The 25,616-nt window shown below is 38.1% G+C and overlaps 1 protein-coding gene across 1 annotated transcript; it reads left to right on the top strand.

Annotated features, from left to right (window-relative positions):
* Positions 1 to 9,818: 9,818 nt before the first annotated feature.
* ankrd50l (ankyrin repeat domain 50-like) lies at positions 9,819 to 24,633 on the top strand. The gene is made up of 5 exons (XM_056465516.1): positions 9,819 to 10,036; positions 12,070 to 12,753; positions 18,522 to 18,769; positions 19,759 to 23,367; positions 23,592 to 24,633. Exons 2-4 carry the CDS (start codon positions 12,284 to 12,286, stop codon positions 23,364 to 23,366), a joined length of 4,326 nt encoding a protein of 1,441 aa, XP_056321491.1. The 5' UTR covers positions 9,819 to 10,036; positions 12,070 to 12,283; the 3' UTR covers position 23,367; positions 23,592 to 24,633.
* The last annotated feature ends 983 nt before the right edge of the window (positions 24,634 to 25,616 follow it).

Below are 25,616 nucleotides of genomic sequence, written 5' to 3' on the forward strand. Positions count from 1 at the left end.
AATTTCTGGAGGGCCACAACTCTGCACAGTTGAGCTCGAACCACCTCTAACTCACACCTGCTTAATAGTCTCTAGTAGTCTTGAAGACCTTGATTGGTTGGATCAGCTGTGTAGAGCTGCAGCCCTCCAGGAATTGAGTTTGAGACCTATGATCTAGAGTGTTTTTAAAAGTTACTATTACACATATATCCTTTACAAAGGTCAGTACAGGTTACAGGTCTTCATTGGTGTGACACTATTTATTTTCCTTTCATTCTTCCTCTTGGTTACATCGTACAAATGAGAGTATGAAGCACTTTTGGGCAACTTTTGATAACAGAACCAGCTAATGGGTCAAGTTCTGCCCATTTACAAACAAGGAACAGCAATAGAGCAAAAAGATGTTGCCTCCCTCTGCTGGACAGATTCAGCAGCCTGGCTATCTGCTCCAAAAGTCACTTTGTTTGCATTACACATCCTAATAATTAAATACTGAAAAAATTAATCCAGCCAAAACAGGTAATTTGGTAACATCTCACAAAAGGTCTGCAGCCCAAAGAAGTACTTTTAAGTTAAATTTTAACCAGCAATAGGCACAGACTTTTAATTTCAGCCAGCCAGCCTCAGCGCTTCCGGTGACCTGTCTTTCCATTATAAAACCGCCATGTTTAGGATTTCATTTCTTTAAAAAAAAGTTTAACATTGGCTAAAAAACACTAGCTAAATATCGCCCATTTTCCCATAATCAAAACTCAGACTTAACTCCTAACGCCACATTAGGCTATGTAATTAACCATGGTTTTATTGCAATGTATATATATATAATAATGGATTGGTTATTGTGGTTAAACCATGGTATTTACAAGTTAACCGTGTTTTTGCTACGCTAACCATAGTTTAAACCATGGCATTTGTTATTTGGCAAAGCATGTGTACATGGCAAAGTGTTGTTTATTGTGGGCCTAACAATCCAACACCAAGACAAATTGCTTTTCAAAATTACACTTACACTGCTTGTTTAACATCAAAGTTTGCATTACAGTCATTATGAAGGCAAGGAAGAATTATATCTTACTGTGACAGTGTCTTCGTGAGGTAAAAATGCTAATGATCTGCGTCGCGAAGTGGTGCTGGTGTCTGCATGTTTCTCCAGTAACCTGCGTGTGGCGCTCTTGGGCGTGTTCAGCTTATTTTAGGACAAAAATCTAAATGGACTCGTTTATTAAGAAATTGGAACAAATGAAAAAAAAATAGGGATGGTTAGTTGGCCATGTAAGCTATGCAAGAATGTCGTCTTACAACCTAGTTTTATAAAAACAGAGGACACCCTTTGGGGGTTCCAAAAAATGGATAATTCACCCAGAAATTAAATCTGTCATCATACTTACCCTTTGCTTGTTCAAAATCTATTTGAGATTCTTTCTGCTGAGATTCCTCTCTGTTGAACACAAAGGAAGTTATTTAGATGACATCTGATTGATGGAACCTATTGACTTCCAAAGTAAAAAGGTAGGCCTACAATTCATTCATTCATTTTATTTACAGCTTAGTCCCTTTATTCATCAGGGGTCATCACAGCGAAATTAACCGCCAACTTATGCAGCATATGTTTTATGCAGCGGTTGCCCTTCCAGGTACAACCCAACACTGGGAAACACATTCATACACTCTTGCATTCACACACATACAATACAGACAATTTAGCTTATTCAATTCACCTATATGGCATGTCTTTGGAATGTGGGGAAAAACCGGGGAGAACATGCAAACTCCACACAAAAATGATAACTGACACAGCTGGGGCTTAAACCAGTGACCTATTTGTTGATAGGCGATCATGCTACCCACCAAGCCACCCTGACGTCAGCCTAACATTTTTAAAAACAACTTATTTTTTGTTGTACAGAAGAAAGAAATCACATCAAACTAAACCACACGAGAGAGAGAAAATGGTAGGTGATTTTCATTTGGGGGGCTGGGGGTGAACTATTAATATAGTGAATAATAAAATAGAAAATAAAGGTTTTGGACCACAGCCCCAGGGTTTGTTAATACTGTTTTCACTAGTCTATTATTCACTATTCAACACATTTGTATTAGATTCAATATGGCATCTAACTTGACAAAAAGGTGCCTTGACTTCTTGGCACATGAATAAGATTTATTATTTTCAGCGTGATAATTTTTGTGTACTGAAAGCAAAAGGAAAGTAATGAAAGGCAAAAAGCACTATGCATAATGGTCACTGCAAGCCTCATGGGGCCGAGGTAAATGAGTTTTTAAAAAGAACAGACAAAAGATCAAATACATCATAAAACCATATCTGATTAAAACCAATCCAAATAATCACACCATTACACTTATTCTGACAATTGAGACCCTTCCATTGACCTGCATACACTGGCATTTAGATATCTAGACGTCAATTTCAGGATTTAAACAAGCAAATGCAAAATCAATGGATCCTCCGAACTAAATGAAGATAAAGCATCTTTTTACAGAATAAAATATGCAGACGCTGTGTCATCTACTATATTATTCACAGATGACTCTTCAAAATAACATAACAATAACAAAATAACAAAAAAACACACCTGGGTAACAGAGAAGATTACAGGAGACCTATAGTAACACAACAGTGTGTTCTTGACACATTTATATATATTACACAGGAACCCTGTTGGTTAAATTATGTAACAATATGATACCTTGCAGCCTTTTACTTGCCTCATCATTCAATCACAGCATCCAGAAATTGTTAATTCAATTGTCTCATGTCTCATATCTGACTTGTCTGGACTTTTTCATGTGCAATAGTTACAAAGTCTTGGATTACAGCGAAAAGTCACAGATTCAGTCCTTTGTGATCTGAGACATCTCACTCCATTCTTTTAAGAAAGTATATCTGTAGTTGTAATATTGCAAAGAGCTCCAGGCAACAAATGCAAATGCAAAGTTATAGGCTTGTGTGGGAGGGAAAATTGATTCATGTGAGATGGAAAAAAAACAAGCTGAATGCATTGCCCAGACCTAGATGCAATCATTGCGACATCTCAGATCAATTTCAATCTGTCTTGTTCTGCGTATACTGTATGCATTTATATTTATAGCTTCCTTGCTCTTGTCAATTAGAGCATTAAACTGGAATCTGTCATTTAGCCTAACTGAAAAATATATTATGAGTGAAGGATCATTATACAGTAGTTAGTGAAAATGTGATAGTTGTGAAATTAAAGTGGAATAAAACTTTAAGCATTGGTTCAGGTGTTTCTGAAGTCTGGAAAGCTGGTGGTGAATTTATCTCAAGCATTATTCTCTGAATTCCTGTATCTGCCTTGGAAATGCAAAATATCACACCAGAGGATTTCCAGTGCATACCTTAAACAGGAAAATAGCCTATTGTTGAATCTTTAAAAGAATACTCATGCTGAGAGGCTAAAACAATCAGCAGCTTTTATTCTCAGCAGGTTAACAGAAATGCTCAAACATGTATATATAGCTACAGTATCAAGATGAAATTATATTTTAATTAGGTCTGTAAAAAACAGAAATAGCCAAAAGTGTAAAATCAAGGGTGGCACATTGGCTCAAGGGTTTACACTGTCGCATCACAAGGTCGCTGGTTCGAGCCCAGGCTCGGTCAGTTGGCATTTGTGTAGAGTTTGCATGTTCTTCTAGTGTTCGCATGGGTTTACTCTGGGTGCTTCGGTTTCGGTCATGCGGTATAGGTGAATTGAATAAGCTAAATTGTCCATAGTGTGTGTGTATATTTGTATCTCCTGGTCCTCTGGATTGAGGGTTGAGCATTGGGCTAACTACCCACCTAGTAAAAATTAGATGTTACAAAGCAACTTTAATATAAATGGCCCTGGGAGTAAGTAAGTAAGTAAGGGTAAAATAAGGTATAAGGTTGTCTAATGTAGTGGTGGAAAGTGTACTGGTAAATGCACCATTATTTGCCAAAGGATGTGATGCAAGTAAAACATGTTCTAACTCAAAGTATGACTAAATACTACTCACACTACTTAGTAAAGAACAATTGTCAATAACAAAACACATTAAAACACAATGGGCTTGCTGTGTACAGTAAGAAATAACAAATACTTTAAAAATTACTGTAATTGAGTGGCCATTAAAAGCAAAGAAGACAGGAACTATTCGAACATTTAGTTAAACAGCGGTGAAAGATTGTAAAGTGAAACAAAAGGTAGCTAAATATATAATATTTGATTAACTCATCTTTGTTATGATTTGCATGTAAACAGTAATATCTAGTGATGCAAACTGATGGATGTTTTTGTTCATCATACCATATATTTTAGTTTAATCCCATGTCAGCAACAAAGACAAAACATTTTTACAAAACAAATAAAATAAATGCAAAGGAACACAACATGCAAATAAACAAGATATATTAGACATGATTTTTAACATTAATACTGTATATGCTAACAATATTCTAAAACTTCTCTTGGTAAAATTTGCTGAATACTAATTATCTTTAAGCAAGCTTACTTCATAAAAAAGCCAATAAAAGATTGCCAATTCAAACTGAAAATATAAAAGGATACTTCCTTCAAATGAATGTAACTGGAGGTGATGACACAATAAAATAAATCAAAAAGTAAAAAGTTTAGTTAGCGGAATTAGATTTTTTTTTACACGTTTGTTACTATTCATTTTGCTGTATTCAATCTACACAAATTCCGACATAAATGGAGAATGAAAGAAAAAGAAAGAATCATTGAAATATCATGTTCTCGCTCAAAATCTGGTCTCCACTGAGACCAAGTCACACAATTGACTCAAATTACTTTAAGCACCTAACAACTCCTACAAAAAATATAGTGATAAAAGAAATTTGTGATCATTGATCTGTTATCCGTTATGAACATAATGATACATAACTAGCCCAATAGATTTGTTTATACACATTTACACTTCCCTACATGCATTCACAATAATCTTTACTATGTAATAACCTCAAATTTACAACACACAAAATAAATTAATATAATTTGTATTTCCTTTGCACAACTATTAATTATTAGTTCAACAACTAATTTGGCAACGGAAGCAGACAATGAATTTCCAAAAACAAGTATTTTTTTTTTACCCCAAAATAAAAATAGGTCTACTGTAAGACTATTAGGATCATTTTGGCGTTATTAAAAATGTGTAATATAATAGGGCAACTGACTAACAGAGAAACAAAGTATCATATACTTTTTTGTTACATTAATAGTTTTTTTACAGTCTGAAAATAATACTATAATAATAACATTAACAGTAATAAAATTCATTCATTTTCTTTTTGGCTTAGACCCTTTATTAATCTTGGGCCGCCACAGCGTAATGAACCACCAACTTATCCAGTTTTTTTGTTTTACTCAGCGGATGCCCTTCTAGCTGCAACCCATTACTGGGAAACACATTCACACACACACTACAGTCAATTTTAGCATACCCAATTCACCTGTACTACATGACTTTGGACTTGTGGGCAAAACCGGAGCACCCCGAGGAAACCCACGTGAACGCAGAGGGAACATGCAAACGTTGTGAGGCGAAGGTGTTACCCACTGCGCCATTATAACTATGCAGTAGCATTACTGCGCAGTAATAAAATACAAATTAGAATCATAATAAAAAAATAAGTCAGTACTGATTGTTTGTGTTGTGTTGTGAGGGGCCCACCGCTTGGTTATGTGAACAGGGCCCAACATTTGGTGCCCCTCTTAGAAAATATAGTGAAAGTGACACACATGTTCATATATCTAATATTTTATCCTCCTGTTTTTTTATAGTTCAATCTATATTTGTTCCCATTTACATAATGTCATTCATGTCTAACAGGTTTGCCATTTTGATTTACAGGAGCATTAATCTGCTATTAATTTCACATTTACTTGACAAACGCGCCCTCTTGTGGGCCACGGCGATCAAGCAGGAATAAACCAACGAAGATGCTTGAAAACTTGAAGCTGCCACAGACTTCCATCGTGGGAGCAGCGCGTGATCTGCTGTTTTTGCAGAGACATGAAGTGATAAGCGTTTAAGGAATAATCGACGAACACGACCCGGAGTAACACCACGCTTCATGTAAACAAACATCTGCACCGTACAAACCCTCACCGGACTCGACACTCGCCGTGCCGTGGAGCTGCACTGTGGCCACGCGTGGATCTGTTGCCATGCTGACAGAAAACGAGCTGGTTCTTCGGATTGAATCTTTGTGTCGTGATGGATTGAAAGGCTTCGGGTTTTGTGGTGTCCGAGTGCAGTGAGCGCCAGGTGGGCGTCAGGATGATGAAGATGCGGCACCTGTAACCTGCCGAGTCTCCGCTTCCGGTCAATTAAACGGCATTCAGACGCTGGAAGCTGAGTGTGTGCAGGCAAGGGTTATACATCTTTTAATTTCCATCCATAACGTTACATGGGCCATTTATTTCACAAAACTTAGATGGACTTAGTGTAGTGTAATGGTTAAATGTAGTTGGAAAACGAACAGGATCAACTGTGCAGATCAACTGTTTTTGGGGGGGGTTGTTGCTCAAGATGAATATTCCTCGGTTATTCGAGAAGGACTGAACCTGCGGCAATGTTAAAAGCTTCAGCTGAATTATTAATGACATAAAGCATGTAATGATGCAGGACTTGATGTTATTGCATATTCACCATCCACACTGTTGTTTCTCGCTTTTCTTGGAAGCAGATATAGCTATTTTATTTGCCTTCTTTTTTAACAAAATATGAAGAGTTTAGATGGAAAAAACCTCTAAATGCCATTGAAATTTCCCTCTAAAATGTGCATTTTTAACAGGTTACTGTTAATACTGTGTGTATGTTCAGCAATTGTACTTTTATGGTAAAGAGTAAATCCTTTTCATGGTCTTCAAAGTGACTCAACATAAACAAAAGAGGTTAAGAAAAATGCTAATTTTCGAATAAAATTTCTGACAGTTTTGCATCTAAACTCTTCATATTTTTTTAAACGTTCACTTGAAAATTTTGGTAATTAGCTGTTTACTTGCGTTTCATGAATCGCCAGTGATCAACTGCTTAAAATCATAAATTGCTTTTAAAGGAAAAAAGTCACCTATCTTGGACCTGAGGATTGGATTACTGTAAATTTTCATTTTGAGTGAACTATTGCTGTCAAACTTAGGCATGGACCAGTATAAGATTCTGACTAGGTATGGGACGATAACTGTTTTCAAGGTATACAGCGGTTTGCAAAAGTCAAGGTTTTAAAACCACCAAATTTTTTTGTATTACAAATGAAGACAGCAGAAGTCAATGATTCATTTTCATTATTAAGCCTGACATGTTTACATGCTCCAAAATATTATTAATCTTTCAAAAAATAAAAAGGGGAAAAACGTTTTAGTTTTTTACCCAGACATTTAAAAAGAATATGTTTTAAAGCAGTAATTACAATATCGTCAAATCGTGAAACCATGATATTTTTATCTAAGGTTATCATACCATCAGAGTCTTATACCGGCCCATGCCTAATTCTGACAGGATGAAACCCGTGGATAAAAATATCACAGTTTTTCGGTATTGTGATTACTGATCTAAAATATCTTCTTTTAAGATGTCTAGGTAAAAAACAACAACTTTTTTCCCTTATTAGTCCGATATTTTTAAAGTAACACTTCTGCTGAAAGAGACTTCTGCTATCTTTACTGGTTTAAAAAAAATCACAAATTTCTTTACAAGTTAAAACCACATTTTTGAATATCTTTCTTTTTTGGATATAAAGTAAAGCCACTGCACTGTTCAGCTCTACAGCATGCTTGGATGTTGGTGCATAATGCCTTTTCCACTAGCAGCAACTTTGTAGCTGTCTGTCACTCTGGGTGGTGATCTGCTGCAAACGCAGGTCTGTAGGTCTACAGCACGGAGAAAAATACAGCTCTACTGGTGCTGCTACTGGCTGTCGCTCAAGAAAATCGCTCTCTCATGTGCATAAAGCTGAAGGATTCTCAACTTTGTTGGTAAAGTCTTGATTGGATACGTGGCTGGAAGTGTGATATGCGCATCAATATAGCAGCATTTTTTATGACACTGTATGAAAATAATGAAAAATTTTACAGTACACTTTAGGGTTGGGGTGGGGTTAGGCTGTAAAAAATGCAATTTAATGATACTCGGTACAACTACTGTTTTTACGTTACTGTGACAGTTGGGTTTAGGGTTGGGGTAGACGTTAACAAAATATAATAAATGGGAAATTTAATCAATAATATAAATAATACTCCTTAACTTCCGGCCGCTGCCATATCCGATCTAGCAACAATCAACTTTGTTGCATCGCTCGACACGTCCACCTGGTTGCCAACAGTCTCTGTCGTTTGCGTAAATGAAGGTCGCCAGAAGTCGCTCACTCTCTGTTGAAATAAATGGTTGCTTGTCGCTTTGCTGCTGCGAGACGCTCGAAGTGTGAATGAGGCTAAAGCAATTTGTTTTTCAGATGTTTGCTGAATCGTGGGCTGACCAGCATATTTTAATCTGGAGGGTCTTTTTCTTCTGGAGATACTGTTGCCCTAAAAAAACTAAATAAAATATTCTTTAAAAAAACACATAAAAAATAACAATTTATATATACCTTAGGAACGGTATCACCAAAAATGTTAGCGGTTTTAAAACCTTGACTTTTTCAAACCACGGTAAACCTTAAAACCGGTTATCATCCCATGTCTAGTCACAATATATGGGACAACAAGATTGAACAAGATTTCAACAAGATTTTCGGATTTACTTACGGCAGTTACTTTGTTTAATATTTACTATTTTGACCCCCATATCATTACACTGTTAAACCCAACAGTCAACTTTATCAAATGAAATAAGTGTAGTTAACTCAAAATGTACTGAAAGTTAATTCTACTCATTTGAAAAGAGTTTTGAACTCAGTGTTGAAGGTAATGAGATAATTAAATGCCTCATTACTTCATCTTAAATAGAGTAAGTTCACAGATTAGCTTTTTTTTACTCAAATGGTTTGTTGCAATCAGTTTCCTCAAGCGGTCTGAGTTGCCTTAACTTATTGGGGTTTACAGTACTCAGTTGGTTTGAGTTCTCTTCATTTATTGGGTTTTACTGTGCTCAAATTGCTTTGTTTACTCAAATGGATTAAGTTCACAGTACTCATTAGGATTAGTTTTTGAACTTAAATGGTTTGTTGCAATCGGTTTGAGTTACAGTATCTTAATTTTTCAGGTTTTACAGTGTAAGCATATGCTGACATAGTTAAAACACACACACACACACACACACACACACACACACACGCACACGCACACGCACACGCACACGCACACACACACACACACACACTCAGTTGCTTGTAATTACAGGGAGAATCCCCCTTGGCATGGGTGCTTCCCTTAAGGACACAACATTTAGAGGATTCATGGATCATCCGTAACAATTTGATCCTGTGACCTCCAGGCACACAGCCTGTGTTTTTACCCACTACACTCCCTCACACCACCATGTGTTGTCGATTAGTCAGTTGTTGATATAGGCATCATGAAGAAAATACACTGTCAGCAGCACTGTGTTTGTTGTAATGAGGTTGCTGGCTGTTCAGTGAAGGCACTTCTGTTTTGTTTTATGGCTTCTAATAAATTGCAGACATGTGAAGTGTACAGCATTTAAAGCAACTCTCTGGATCATGCCCGAGAGTTTTCACTCTCTTACAAGAATGTGTACAGACACAGAAAGCAAGCAAACAAGGAGAAACACTGTATGACATCATGCATCCCAGTTTAAACTTTGACCCCAAACCTAACTCCTCCCTCATACTCATGCTTGCTCTCCTTCTTGCAGTCAGCTATTTCACTTCATGCCCTGACATGTTGAGGAGCAGGAGGGGAGGAGATAAAGGACCAGAAAAACCGGTAAGCAGCTGGGAGCCGGTGAGAATATGCCAAAGGAGGAGTACATTTCAGACCTCTGAGGAGGAAGAAGGGAGCAACAGAAAGGCATGAAAATAGCATTTGAGGCGAGGCTGCCATGGAGAAAGTGTAACAGTTTATCAAATAAGGTAAGATTTTATGTCTATCTCTTTCTTGATTTATCTGACTTTATTTCTTTATTGCTTAGCACTATTTAAGCTGAGGGTTGGATCAGAAGCTTTGCTCGCTTGTTTATCTGAGCTCTGTTTCACGGGAGTTTGACAGATATGTTCTACCCCTCTTTCTATTTCTGTTTCTCTCTCAACCTTTCCATCTCGCGTGTCCTGGCTGCGCTAAATGCCAAGCTTTCATTTAAAGGTGAAGTGTGTAATTTCCATGGTGCTAGCATCACCAAACGGAATTGCAAAAATAATGACTGGTTTCAATCGGTGCCACATTTTTGGAGCGTATCTGTGTTTATTTATGCATCCTGACGAGTCAGACACACTGGCGCAACTGTGGTTGCACACAGAGCATGTTTACATGCACACCAATACACTGATAACTACCAACCATCAGTTTGTTGAAAGAACACATTTAACATGCAGATCAATAACTTGACCAAGCTGCTTTCATGAGACTTCATTGGAAAAATCCTGTTATTTCCATGTAGTCACTTCAAGACTTCAATTGTATTTATTATCTAAGCTTTACTGTTAAAACACGAAAATGAATTCTGAAATGCCAGCAAGAAACTTTAATGGACTCTTTCTTCTTTTATATTTGAAGTTTCCCAGACTCATTTTATCCTATGGCTACACCGTATGAGAGCACTTAAAAAATGAAAAATCTTGGCTCAAGAGTGCACAATATCATTCAGAAAGTTTCCTGTGGTTGAATGCACTTAAATCCACAGTAAGGACACTTTCCTGTCATATGTCACACATGCATAGTCCAATAAGCTGTAGGTGTGTGTATAAAGGAAAATGTGTTTGCTGCCTTTACATGACCACATGGATTGTTGGCTTAATGACCAGTTTCAGAACATGCATGCAATGCCTTCATTCAACCAATAGCATCCTGACGAAGGTTTTCAGGAAACAATCTGTGTAAAAATGAGACAAACTGAAAGTTTTGTATCACTAATGTAAAATTATGTTTTCTATATGTTTATATGCGGACCTAATGTTCTGTAAAAAAACAATTTATCTATAGGCTGTTTTCACATGACGTCATTCATGATGCACAAAATTCAAATGGAGGGCAGGAAGTGATTCTTCTACATAGGAATCTCAAAATGTGTCTGTTTTATGTTGTTTATAATTGTTTAAATCTGCCAAAGTAACAGCTTTTATAGACTATAAAGGTAAGAAAATTCAAGAAACTGGCTGAAGTCGGCGGCAGTGGTATAGTGGTTAGTGTGTCGACACATGCACTGCGGTGCTCACGGCGACCCGAGTTCGATTCCGCCTCGCGGTCCTGTGCCGATCCTTCCCCTCTATATAAAGCTCTAGCTATGTGTAAAAAAATTTTTATGTGTTATGTAAAAAAACACCACCACACCACAACATAATTAACATACCCTGCCATGTAATCGCTGCAATGACATCTCCGTCTTGTTTTGCAAAAATCCAAGTCTTTACTGACGTTTAAATAAACAACCATAACGTGAACATCGAGATGCTCAGCAGTGGTGAATGTTTGTTGATGGCAAGTTCATCGACAGAACAAAAAATAACTGCAACTCTTGCGACAAAACTAGGCAGTTATTATTGCTCAATTCAATTATCTATAGTATGCTAATTGTATTTACTATAGTATTTTTTCATGTGACAGCTTATACTGGATAAACCACCTCCATGACAAGTCAAATATATTTAAGTTCAGTAGAAAACTCGGCCTCTCTTCATGATAAAAAGATCATGCCCAACATATGTGCTTATTTTTCTATTTATATCTCCTTTGAAATCTGGTATATATTGAAAAAATACGGACTTTCCTCATTCCCATTCAGTTTTTTACTTTCTGCTCTCCATCTGAGTTTCGTGTGTCACCAGAACCATGTGATTGAAAACAACCTATACAACTTGTGCTTGTTTCTGCACATTAAACTAGGTTAGGGGAAAGTTTTTAAAGATTGACCGAATTACACCCTTCTCCTTATGTTTGTTTTGTCTTACAGGACTTCTGACTAGCAGCATGACTTGGACCTGCTGGATTGCAAAATACAAACACACCTGCGGCCAACAGTCATCTGAGGACACTCACTCTGACTCTCCATTCCGGAAAGTGCTCCGTAGCAAACATTTGCATATTGCTCAGCACAACCCTCTGCATTTTTTTGTGTTAACTGTGCTGAATGCTTGAAGTGGGACTATGGAAGAAGGAACATCCTCATGGTCCGTCCCGGTTCATCTCCTGAGGGCCAGATGAGAAGCATGTTACCTAGCTTGTTACGGGGCCGGCGGTTCTACTGCCGTGAATGGGCCCTCGAGAAGCTCCAAAGATGCCTAGAGGCTCGAGATGCCAACAAGGGTGTGGAGGGATCAGTCCGTGTCTCTCCAGGGGTCCTAGTGACTGGGGGCCCTGGCACGGGAAAGACAGCCCTCTGCACAGAACTGGTTTGGCCACAGTCAGAAGCATGCAGGGCAGCAGCGTTGGCTTCTCGCTGTTTGGCCTGGCACTATTGCCAGCGAGAGGATGCGGGTAGTGTTGAAGTGTGGAGGTTTGTTTTGGCGCTAGTCGAACAGCTGAAGGAAAGTCCACTTCTGGGACCTAACTATGTGAAAGTGATAAGCAGTGCTTCTGTTGCCACTGTCCTGGAGCCCCTTCACTGCCAAAGAGCACCTGATGAAACTTTTAAAAGGTTGGTATTTTTCATGATTTATACATTTTAATGGCGTCAGTTATAGAAGCGAGTTAACATTTTTTTAATGCCATCATTCTTTGGCAACAGTAAAAAGTTGCTAACAAATATTTAATTTGGGGTACTCAATAAGGAATGCTTACTTGGGATGGAAAATCTAACCTCTTCAGAAAGTACAATTAATTGTTCATGGTTGTTTGCATTTATGAGCTGTGTAAAATAGGCACAATTTTGCAGTCAATATAGCTTAATATGCCCTTTAATCAGATTGAATTTTAATCATATCTGTGTGTGTGTGTGTGTGTGTGTGTGTGTGTGTGTGTGTGTGTGTGTGTGTATGTATGTATGTATATGTGTATATATATATATATATATATATATATATATATATATATATATATATATATATATATATATATATATATATATTAGGGGTGTAACGGATTGCAAATCGCACAGTTCGAATCACATTAAGTCATGGATTGGACCATTTTTCAGATCAGCCAAATAGGGGAGAAGACAAATGTAATTTGCTTGGTTTTAACAAACTGAACTTAGAACCTGTAATTTTATTAAAAATAAAATGAAGAAATAATCAGCTCAATAAAAGGAATTGTAAAATATTCAGTACTGTATAAAATTCTCTATTATTACTACTGTTGCTGATAATCATGTTTAAATCTAACATTATAAATTGTACAATCCTGTTTATTTTTAGTCTCATTTTCTATAAACTATTTAGTTATTCACTCATAAAACGTCATGTTTCATTGCTAGATGTGTCATTTTTGAAGAATTATTCAGTGGCATATGTTTGATGGCTGGTTGTCGCCACCTATTGGTTAAATAGTGTAATTACTGCTACAACTTTCATTTTTGAGCATTAAATGCATATGACAGCGATTTTACCATAAAAATCAGTTGTTTTATCTAAACTAGAAACTTTATCCCAGTACTTCTGTTGTTTTTGACTGTTTGTAACTTCATAAGTAACTCAAAAGACTAAAGACTGAATCTCTTTCTTGATTTTTGTGTTTTCAAATTTGAATGCAGCGATTTGAAGGATTAATAATAAACATATGCAAACCACCATCATTTATCATTTATGTTGCGTGGGCATTGGGATCCCGATCTTTTAATGATTAATAGTGCAGCTTGCACTGAATGCATTGATGTAGGCTAAACAAGTAGTGACATAAAACACCTATAATGAAACCCACCACATCCCAAAAAAACCTACCGGAACTTCTTCTGTCATCATTATATTTTACAGGAAAGCCTAAACGCTTTCATACATGTGATTTGAATTACGTAAGAGGCGATCTTTCTGTGATTGTTACAAATTTAGGATTAATCTACCAGTAAAAAAGGATTAATCCATGGGCCATGTGTGTTCCAAACCATGGGTTGTGATCTGTAAGAAGCGTGATCCGTTACACCCCTAATATATATATATATATATATATATATATATATATATATATATATATATATATATATATATATATATATATATATATATATATATATATATATATATATGTATGTATGTATGTACAAAATTAGAACCCTAACCCAATCTTAATCTTTGTTTCAGTTAACTATTTTTCTCAGAATTTCTCACATTTTTCTGTTGCTTCTGCACTGCAACAAATCACTCACTGTTCAACATCCCTTTGAACTCATTTCTGTCTGCCTTTAGTTCTTCAAGCATTTCATGTTTGCTCTCCAAGCATTACTCCTGTGAGAAATCCCAGATGTTTCACAGCTAGGCCTTTGGTGTACCTTACACACTCCCTCTGTATTTCACATTGTTTGTGCAAGGAAAGTGACACTTCAGTGGGGCCTTTAAACGACTCAGACGTAATGTTGTGATTCTGGTTTAAAAGAGCTTTGGGCTTCACAACATTTTGCAGTTTAAAAGGAGCCCAAATAATCATTTGAGGCTTAGGTTTATGACATTTTGAGACCAACAGACCCATTCTGATGGCTAAAAACACTTTAATGTCATGAATTTTTAAATATTAAGTTCATAAATGAAGCACAACCCGACTAAACACATGTACTGTATATTTTGGCCATTACCACAATCTTTTGTATTGTTTTTAGTCATTCTGATATTATAAACAGTGCGTATATGTCCTCTGCAAAGTATTAAAGAGAAAGTTCACCCAAATATAAAAAATTCTGCCATCATTTAATCACTGTTGACTTGTTCCAAACTAGTTACCATTTTTTTGTGCAGCTAAACATAAAAGAAGATATTCCTTTAAAGGCATAACAAATATTATCTTGTACTTTATTCAGAATATCATCTTTTGTGTTCAACAGCACAACAAAAAAAACTCAACTGATTTGGATAAAATCTTGAGTGAGTAAATGATGGCAAAATCTAGATTTTTGGGTAAACTGTCCCTTTAAGCTAAAGTTTTTTCATTTAATGTAGAATGTAAATGCACTCGGTGGCATCTTGCTCGAACAATCTTGCTTTTATTGCTTTCTACTAAACCCTCCCGTCCCGTATACTCTCCTCCTCCATCGTGTTTTTGTCTGATAGCCCTCAGAAAGACTCTATGTCAAAGGCAGGAAAGAGGCTATTGTTCTGCTTTTCTGCCACATATATTTATTTATTTATTCATCGCATCGCAATAATGTTGCCTATTCACGGTTATCACACTAGGCCAGCGTTCAGCTTAGATGGATGGCGCTATTTACAACCGTAGAAGGAAAAAAAAGGATAAAGAATCGTGTCACTATTTTGTAGAGTTGGCTCCGTCGGTGAAGTCACCATGCTGACAACTTACTCCATTCTTACTTTTCTCTTGGTATTTACCCTTATGCTAGACTTTTCAGCTCGAAGGTCTGACGTACAGCCCACATTTGTCTTGCACATGCTAAAAAGTGATGTTTTTCTCTGGTCTTAGTGAAAGAATGTAAGAAGGGTTAGCTCTATCCAGCATGCTCTCTGATGTCCAAAAGCTATAATTAACACTGACCAACAAAGATCTCCCTTGTGACATGTTACATAACATAGATTTAATTCAAGTTTCCTTTTTTTGCTGACAATACATACACAAATACAATCAAATCAGGCATTGCTTTTTTTGTTTTGTTAAATACTCACACTTGCCTATAGATTGAGCATATAAGACATTATTTGATGTTTACATGGAGATGAAAGTACACTACCTGACAAAAGTCTTGTCGTCGATCCCAGTTGGAAGAGCAACAAACTGTAACTTCTAGTTGATCATTTGGAAAAGTGGCAGAAGGTAGATCTTTCCGATAAATCATCTGTTGAACTGCATCCCAGTCATCACAAATACTGCAGAAGACCTATTGGAACCTGCAAAGACCCAAGATTCTGAAAGAAATCAGTCAAGTTTGGTGAAGGAAAAAATCATGGTTTGGGGTTACATTCAGTATGGGGCATGTGAGAGATCTGCAGAGTAGATGGCAACATCAACAGCCTGAGTTATCAAGACATTTGTGCTGCCCGTTACATTACAAACCACAGGAGAGGGCAAATTCTTCAACAGGATAGCGCTACTTTTCATACTTCAGCCTTCAAGGTGCTCCAGGATTGGCCAGCCCAGTCACCAGAAATGAACATTATTGAGCATGTCTGGGGTAAGATGGAGGAAGCATTGAAGATGAATCCAAAGAATCTTGATGAACTCTGGGAGTCCTGCAAGAATGCTTTATTCGCCATTCCAGATGACTTTATTAATAAGTGATTTGAGTCATTGCAGAGATGTATGGATGCAGTCGGCCAAGCTTATGGGAGACATACACAATATAAATTCTTTTTCCACTGCACCATGACTTTATATTCTATACTGTCCATTATTTCTGTTAAGTGACTTTTGTCTAAGCAAAGTCAGACCTTATTGTCCTAATTAAATCATTAAAAATCAAGGCATGATCTTTTATTTTGGTAAAATAAGCGTTATCTAGAGGCATTTGCCTTTCATTTAAGCAACTTCTGATACCAAATGATCAACAAGAAGTCCAGTTATTATTTGTTGTTCCTAAAACTTGGATAGGCAACAAGACTTTTGTCAGGTAGTGTAGTATTGTTTTCAAAATTTTCTGGTATTATTTTGTAAATGATGGCTAAAACTGATAAAGATTTGTTGAGAACATGATCATGTTTATGTCCCCTTAATCACTACTTTTTTTGGTAATTTTATCCTGTTATTCTAGTTTTGGCGGTCGTTTAAGACCTCTTAGGATATTTTGGAATTACGGGCTTACAATCCTGTAATCTTCAGCATGGCCAAAACCGTTAAACCTTCCATTTTGTGCAGTAAAATAAAAAGTGTCACATAACTTTTCTCTCTGTCCTTAACTTGCATTCTCATTACTAGGGTCAAGACAAGCCCCATAGCTTGTCTATATGGACAGAATGACTCAGGAAGCACATTTATAAGGTTGTTCGGCTTAAGCTGTGATCTGAGCATGTTAAAAGGGCATTAGCTTGACAAATTATGTGAGCCCACGTGTTGGAGATAAGGAATAGATAAACAAGGAATGCTTATGGTCATAAATTTAATGGTGGGTGTATGAAAGAGGAACTGTAATACTGATGCATTTAATAAAAATAGAGTAAAAAAGGTTTATGTAATTGCTTTGCCATTAAATAAAGCAAATTGGTAAATTGTCATCATCAGTTTATGAGCAGTAATTCTAGCTAATACAATGTACCACTTTCAACCAGGGAAGAATGTATATATATTCCATTTAAAGAAAAAAAATCAATGAGTCAGTGGGCTATAGTTGGTAATAAATAAACCCTATAATTATTAAAAAGTGATTTATTCATTGATTATTCATATAAGAATGTGTTTTAAGCACATCACGTTTCTCAAGAAGATACTGAGACCCTTTTATGGTATAGGAAGTTCAAATGGATTTATTAATTTGCAGTCATTCAGCAGTGTACACTAGATCTTATTTGACAAAATCTGCAAAATTTACGTAAAAACTTGGATTATAGTCCTGTTGCAAACCCGTGCCATTGATAACAGCATCAGGATGCTAAGCTAACACTAGTTAGGAAGTGTTTTTATTTGTCTCTACATAATAACCTAGGATAGATGAAAGTATTTTATCATGTACCACATCGATTGAAATGTCAATCATATAATAAGTGTACCGGGTCAGTGATAAGAGTGACACAGATACTGCGGGTGAATTTGAGGCTGATAAGAAAGCAACACCTTCTCAGTGTCTACTGTTATGCCCTGGAAGCCACAGGAAATCGCTGAGCTTCCATAACACTGAGTCACGATGCTTCTACAACCACACCTCAAGCGTGGCTGAGAAAGAGTCAAGAATCAGAAAGCTTTAAAAAAAATCTGGGAGTTCTTTGGATGGGTCTTAAAACACTTTTGTATTCTCGTCCATTCTCACAAACAAAGCAGTGCCGCATTTCAGCGCTTATTTCCTTTTCAGATAAGCTCTATTTAAGTCCATACAGTATGTGGTGACATGTCTTTCCTAGTTCAAGTTCTCAGAATCATTGAATTCCTCATTTGCTCTCTGTTGTTGAGAGAAGTATGTACTTCCTTGCTTCTTGCATTCTTTCGTTTATCCCTGTTCTATTGTTAGCAACATTAACATCAACATTATTATAATTTTGTCAAACATATATAACCAGAATTCATGTGGTGGAATGCCTTCATAAATGTTTTGTGCTGCTGGATTACAGTATTTCTTTTTCTGATCTCCAACCACCCCCCCCCCCTTTTTTTTTTCTTTTTTAGGGCAGTATTAGAACCCCTTTTGTCATTGACACCACCAGCTCACAGTGTGTTTATTGTGGTGGATTCAGTTGACTCTGGCTGTTGTGGAGGTAATGGAGTTGGAGAAGGGTCAATATCAGGATCAGCAGGCACACAAAGTTCCTCTATTGCTGAGCTCCTGCTCAAATACATACAGCTCTTTCCCCCCTGGATCCTTCTGGTCTGCTCTGCACGCCGCCAGAACAAAGCCGTTTGCAAGATGTTCTCAGGTACAAAGAAAGATGATTCACAAACCATTTCATAAGCATTATGAAATGCACTATAAGATGATTAGCTTAATTGCTTTCTTCTGAATGTTGTTCATTGTTCATTTTAGTTAAGACTGCACAGTGCACACAAAGACTTTGTTCTGCAAATAGAGACCAGTTTAGTAACAAATGAGTAAACACTTGTATGATCAGACAAATAGCCAATATTCTCAAACAAACAGCTAATGACTATGCTTTTTCGTCATATGTCAGTATATTATGGCTTTGAAGTGCTTTAATAAACTAGATGAAATAACCTGTTCTAATTAGAGTCCTACCCACTTATTAGCTCTAGGCATGGGGCGATAAGCGTTTTCAAGGTATACCACGGTTTGGAAAAGTCAAGGTTTTAAAACCACCAAAATTTTCTGTAATACCGTTCCTAAGGTATGTGTAAGATTTTTTATTTACTTTTTTTTTCAGGACAGCAGTATCTCCAGCAGAAAAGATATCCAAAGATGCTGTTTTAAATTGTAAAGAAATCTGTGATTTTGAAACTAATGACGACAGCAGAAGTCGATGATTCATTTTCATTATTTATCCTAACATGTTTACTGCTCCAGAATATTTTAAATCTTTAAAAAAAAAATGTGTTGTTTTTTTACCCAGACATTTAAAAAGAATATATTTTAGAGCAGTAATCACAATAATGTGAAACCGTGATTTTTTTTTCTTATACCAGCCCATGCCTAATTAGCCCTTCTATCTGAAGGATAATGTTAAAAGACTAGAGTCTGTTGTACACTAGTTGCATCTACACATCGTTCTAAATAAATTTGAGTGGAAGATCCTTAACTATTTTAAATCGCATTTTGTTGCATAAGAGAGTTTCAACTTTAATTACACGGCTTTGATTAAATGCTTTTAAGACCATAGTTGTTTCTTAATTTGTCTCTGAATTTTGTTGTGTACACTATCCTTTTTTTATCTCTTTACCATCTGCCCTGCAGGTTTTCGGAAGTTGTGTCTGGATGACTTAAGAAAGCCTGCTACTGTACGTGATGTACAGCAATATATCTTGCGGAGGCTTGACCAGGATGGAGCTTTGAGAAGACAGCTTACCCCAGAGACAGCTGAAATGCTCAATCTATTGCACATTAAAAGTGGTGGTTGTTTCTTGTTTCTTGAACGAGTGATGGACGGTGTTGCAAATGGTTTAGTGGGACTTCGTGAAATTCGGGACATTCCTGGCACCCTAAATGGCCTTTACCTTTGGCTCTGTCAACGACTCTTTCCTAGAAGGCTGTTTGTCCATATTAGGCATTTGCTGAATATTCTCCTGGCATCACCACAACCACTAACAGCTGAGCATCTCTACACTATTGCCAAAAGCCGTGACTGCTACCTTGGGATCGGAGACTTCCAAGCACAGATGGGAGCTCTGGCATCTCTGTTTGTAGATGGCCCTGAGGGGAGTAAACTCCTCTTTCACAGCAGCTTTGCAGAATGGTTAACAGATGTTAAATACTGCACACAGAAGTTTCTATGTTGTGTTAAGGATGGTCACCTTTCTTTGGCCATGTCACTCTCTTTACGAGCCAGTAGTTTGAATACAGAGGAAACTTGTCAGTTGGCCCACCACCTCCTCAACAGTGGAGTTCATGAAGGAGAACCAGCCCTCTTGGCATTGTGGTTGCTATGGACTGGAGTTCCAGCTCTTAATGGTACCAGAAAAGACTGTTCTTCTAATGTGCTATCAACTTCTCATACACCTGTTTTAGTTCAGCAAGATGTGCTACAGCTCTTAATGAAAAGTGGAATATATCCTCCAAGCTGTTCCCCAGACAAAAGCTCCAGTGTGGGAGTTCACTGTGTTGGAGGAGGAGGCAGGATAGTTCGACGAGCATTACAGAGAGAAGAGTCTGTGAGAGCACTACTTGACAGTGGTGTCAGTGTAAACCGTACAGACCCATTAGATGGACGGACATTACTAGCAGCAGCAGCCCATGCTGGTCTTGTAGATGTAGCTGCATTGCTGTTGTGTCATGGAGCAGACCCTTCACTGACCGACAACCAGGGACAGACAGCATTGACACTTGCTGCCAGACAAGGCCATATTAGTGTACTACAGGTGTTGCTGGACTGGGTGCAAGAGCAAGGGAGTAAGAGTTCTGCAGCCCATACCCTGTTGGAACATGCAGACAGTAAGGGATGGACTGCTCTTCGCTCTGCTGCATGGGGTGGCCACAAGGAAGCTGTACGTCGCCTTCTGGAAGCAGGAGCAGAAGTTGAAGGCTGTGATTCAGATGGCCGGACAGCCTTGCGAGCAGCAGCATGGGGTGGACATGAGGAAATCCTGCTGACACTTCTCGGTCATGGTGCTGAAGTAGACCATTCAGACCGTGAGGGACGCACTCCACTAATTGCTGCTGCCTACATGGGTCACAAAGAAACAGTGGAGATCCTTCTGGATGCTGGGGCTGATTTGAATCTTGCAGATGGGGATGGACGTACCGCTCTCTCTGTTGCTGCATTGTGTGTACCATCATCAGCTGGAGGACGAGGGCATGGAGAGGTTGTAAGTCTTCTGTTGGAGCGAGGTGCTGATCCTGAACATAAGGACAGAGATGGAATGACCCCTTTACTGCTAGCCTCTTACGAAGGACATGAGGAAGTGGTTGAACTCCTCTTGGAAGCTGGAGCTGATGTAGATGAAAGTTCTGGAGCACATCCTTCTTCTATCACTCCTCTTCTTGCAGCTGCAGCTATGGGACATACTGGCACAGTTAACCGTATGCTGTTTTGGGGGGCAGCAGTGGATGGCATTGATGGCGAAGGCCGCACTGCTCTTTGCTTGGCTGCAGCAAAGGGTAGCATTGAAGTCGTAAGAGCATTGCTGGATAGGGGCTTGGATGAGAATCACAAAGATGACCTGGGCTGGACTCCACTGCATGCTGCAGCTTGTGAAGGTCACAAAAGTGTGTGTGCAATATTGACAGAGAGAGGTAGCATGGCACGTGTGGGTGAGCTTGATGTAGAAGGTCGGAGCCCTCTAATTCTGGCAGCACAAGAAGGCCATTGCAGTACAGTCAGGTTACTGCTAGATCGTAAATCACCCATTGATCATCGTGCATATGATGGACACTCTGCACTTAGTGCAGCTGCTCTGCAGGGACACCGAGATATTGTAGAGCTATTAATGCGCAGAGGAGCTGACACTGATGTCCGTGATGCTGAAGGAAGACCTCTCCTTTATTTGCTGGTCCTGGAGGGCCGTTTAGACATGGCTATCCTACTTATAGAAAAAGGTGGTGTTCCTCTAGAGTCAAAAGATGCAGAGGGACGTACTGCACTCCATGTAGCCGCTTGGCGAGGAGACCTGGAAGGTACTGAACTATTGCTAAAATATGGAGCTGACCCAAATGCTAGAGATCTTGATGGTCGGCCTCCGTTGCACTCAGTGGCATGGAGAGGTCATGCAGCTGCTGGCAGACTGCTTCTTAGGGCTAAAGGTCTCAATGTAGATCTGGCTTGCAAACAGCAGGGTGCCACAGCACTAAGTGTTGCTGCTCAGGAGGGGCATACTGAAATTGTGGTCATGCTCCTAGAGAAAGGTGCTAACCCTGACCATGTAGACCGTTATGGTCGCACCCCAGTAAAGGTAGCAGGAAAACAAAGTCATTTCACAATTGTCAGACTTCTGGAGAGCTATGGTGCAAAACCCTTCTCAGGTCAAATACCATTTACACCTAGTGGTGCTCCTAACGCATCTTATCTTTCATGCATAGTGAAGACCCATCCGTCTATTAGTTCAGGAGAGGTGGCAGCTGATCGAGTCCCCACCGTATCTTCTCCATGTTCAACATCAGCCTCCTGTTCCCCTGCTTCTACTGCAGAGCGTTTCCACTCAATGCCTGCATCACAGACCTCCTCTTCCACCTGCCACTCCCTGGCCACAGTACAGACTGTGCCTGCTGACAGCCTAAATTTTATCCAGCAGATACAACAACATTCACTTCCTCGTTCTCGTAGTCGGCCCTCCACCTTGCCTCTTCCTGGCTCCAATCCAACCAGTCTTCAGGGTAGAGCTTCTAGGCATAATCATAAGGTTGTACCCAAGTGCAGTCCCACACATGAACAGTGCACCTTTACTGAACTGCAGGACCTAGAAAAACCCTTAAAAGGGCTCAGATTATCAGGGGATGGCAACTACCTCTTAAAAGCTAAAACTCCTTACATCATAGAGGATGTGATGGATAAGAGCCTCAAACAAACTGGAGGAATTGATCTAAAGTGGAACTCTGTCATGGCTTCCTTAGGGGTGATGCCAAACCAAGAAGGCTTGCATAGGCAGACAAAAATTAGGGAAAGCCCCCCTTTGGGGTACCCACCTTTTCACCTCCAATCCCATGCACAACAAGGTGATTGGGGTGGATTACAAAAGACATTGATGTCTCCAACCATTGACCTTTCAGCTGTTTCCCCACATAGTGCCTTACCTGAAGAATCTCTGTTTAACATGACTACTGACCCCCAGCTTAATCTCAAACAAGCAATTAAGTTGCAGTTTGAAGGGCCAACCAGTGCAGCACTTTACAAGCGAGAAACCCCTCTCTGAGGTGAGGCATTAAGTTTCTCACAGTACTTTCTTGGTTGTCATGTAATCTTAATTTACTGTTTTAAAGGGGATTCATGTATATGAATGAAGTGTGTCTGAATATACTGTCTTAACATGCAGATGTCAGATATCCCAGATGGAAGTGAACTACATTGGGCTTTCAGCTGCAGTCTTTGATTGTCACTTGGAATGTCTGGAATTCTAATGACAACTTTGTCTTTGTAGGCAAACCTGGACATTTAGGAGTTCAAGGAGGTGATGGTTGTTTGGGTAATCACTGCACTGGGTGTGGGAGGTTTTGAGAGTAGAGGAGCATGGCAGATGAGAGAGTCATAACATGCTGACCTCCACCTCTTTTAACCCACTGACCCCAAAGCACAAAAGGAGAAGGAGAGACATAGGGAGCCTGAAGGAACTTGAGTTCAAAGGCTCAAGCTGTGTACATTCCGAAGCCTTTCCTCCTCATCCCATCACAATAGGGAGCAGCTGGCACTCTCTCATACCCTGTTATACAATCACAGGAAAATATATTTACATTCAGAGAGACACTTACGGATATTTCCTTTGTTGGTGTCATGCATTTGCAAAAGTTGACATACTGTATATCCCAGAAATTTTGGTTCACACAACATGCTCTGGTTCACAAAAGCATGAATGGAGTTCTCATAGACGCATTGTGGTTCAGCAGTGACAACTTTCTTTTAAAAAACGAGCTAATATGAATGTGGCAGTAACTGGAGCATTTAAAGTGCATTCAAACTTCTGTACAGTACTCAAACTCTGGTTTACACCCAGGCTTGGACTTGCTGGGACAAAAAGGGCTTTTTCAAAGCACCACAGTCACTTAATGGCTTTATATGCCAGATGTGTTTCCATAACTTGTGGAAGCCATCAGCAATGTTTGTGTCTTTTAAAAATGTGATACATTTGACACTATATGTTTCAGGATATAGATGTTGTTACAATTTATTTACCTAAAATTCTTAATTTCAGCAAGGCAAAATAATGTTAAAGCTTCATTCCAGTTGAATTACAAAAAGAGATTGGAAAGTGGAAAGTTACCTAAAAACAGATGAGATATTTAGGGCAGATATGAGAGATCTCATGTACGTGATTAGATTTGAACGGAAGGTCATGAAAACTGTAGGTTTTGACTTGAGGGAAAAGTTATGTGAATTTTACATTTTGCCATGGGTAAATTATAATGTTTGTTCTGTTTTGTATGTTAAGATTCATTGAGATGCACTAATTAAAAAAATGCATATGATTTTGTGTCTGTGCAAATTTGTGTGGGAAGCAGGCAAGCATAGAACACTTTTGGCTTGCATACAACTCATCATTTAGTCCCTCACATTTATATAGCACTCATAGACAGTCAAAAATACCTAGTTTTATACAAGATTACCAGATTTTATATAGAATTAACATTTTTTATTAAAATATTTCCATTGTTCTGCTTTCATTTGTTATATTACACGATTACAAAATTATCGGAATTTAAACAGGATTATTCACCCACCAAATTGAAAATGACATAATCTGTCATCATTTGCTCAATTTCCAGTGGATTCAAACCTGTAAAAAATTATATATATATATATATATATATATATATATATATATATATATATATATATATATATATATATATATATATATATATATACACACACACAGTGTTGGGGTAATGTATTACAAGTAACATGAGTTATGTAATAATATTACTTTTACAAGTAACGCATTACTTAAAAAATTAAGTGATAATATTTGAGTTACTTTTGAAAACGTAATGAGAGTTACCATTTAGTTTATTTAATTAGCTTATAAAAAAAAAAGCTGAATCAAAATGAACTTGAATCCCACACTCAATGAGAGAATGCAGAAACAGACAGAAACCAAGATGGCAGAGCCTTACATTTATGCGATGGGAGTATTCTCGTTATTCTGAACGGACCAAAGAATGGGAAAAGGGGATCGTCTCAATAGACAGTAATTTTACTTCACTAATAAGACAAAAAGTACAAAAATTAACAAACACATTGCTTTACGTTTTCATTCATCTGTATAGATGACATATACTTCACTGTAGCTCGAGGGTCAGGAAGTTCTCAGATTATCCCTACATTATTATTGAATTGAATTGACATTGGAGATTAACAAACAGTAAAGTGTGTGGAGCAGAGATAGGGGAAGGATTGGCAAAACACCTCGAGCTGGGAATTAAACTCGGGTCGCCACGAGCACCTGGGT

Source organism: Danio aesculapii, chromosome 9 (genome assembly GCF_903798145.1).
Source record: "Danio aesculapii chromosome 9, fDanAes4.1, whole genome shotgun sequence".
Lineage (NCBI taxonomy): Eukaryota > Metazoa > Chordata > Actinopteri > Cypriniformes > Danionidae > Danio > Danio aesculapii.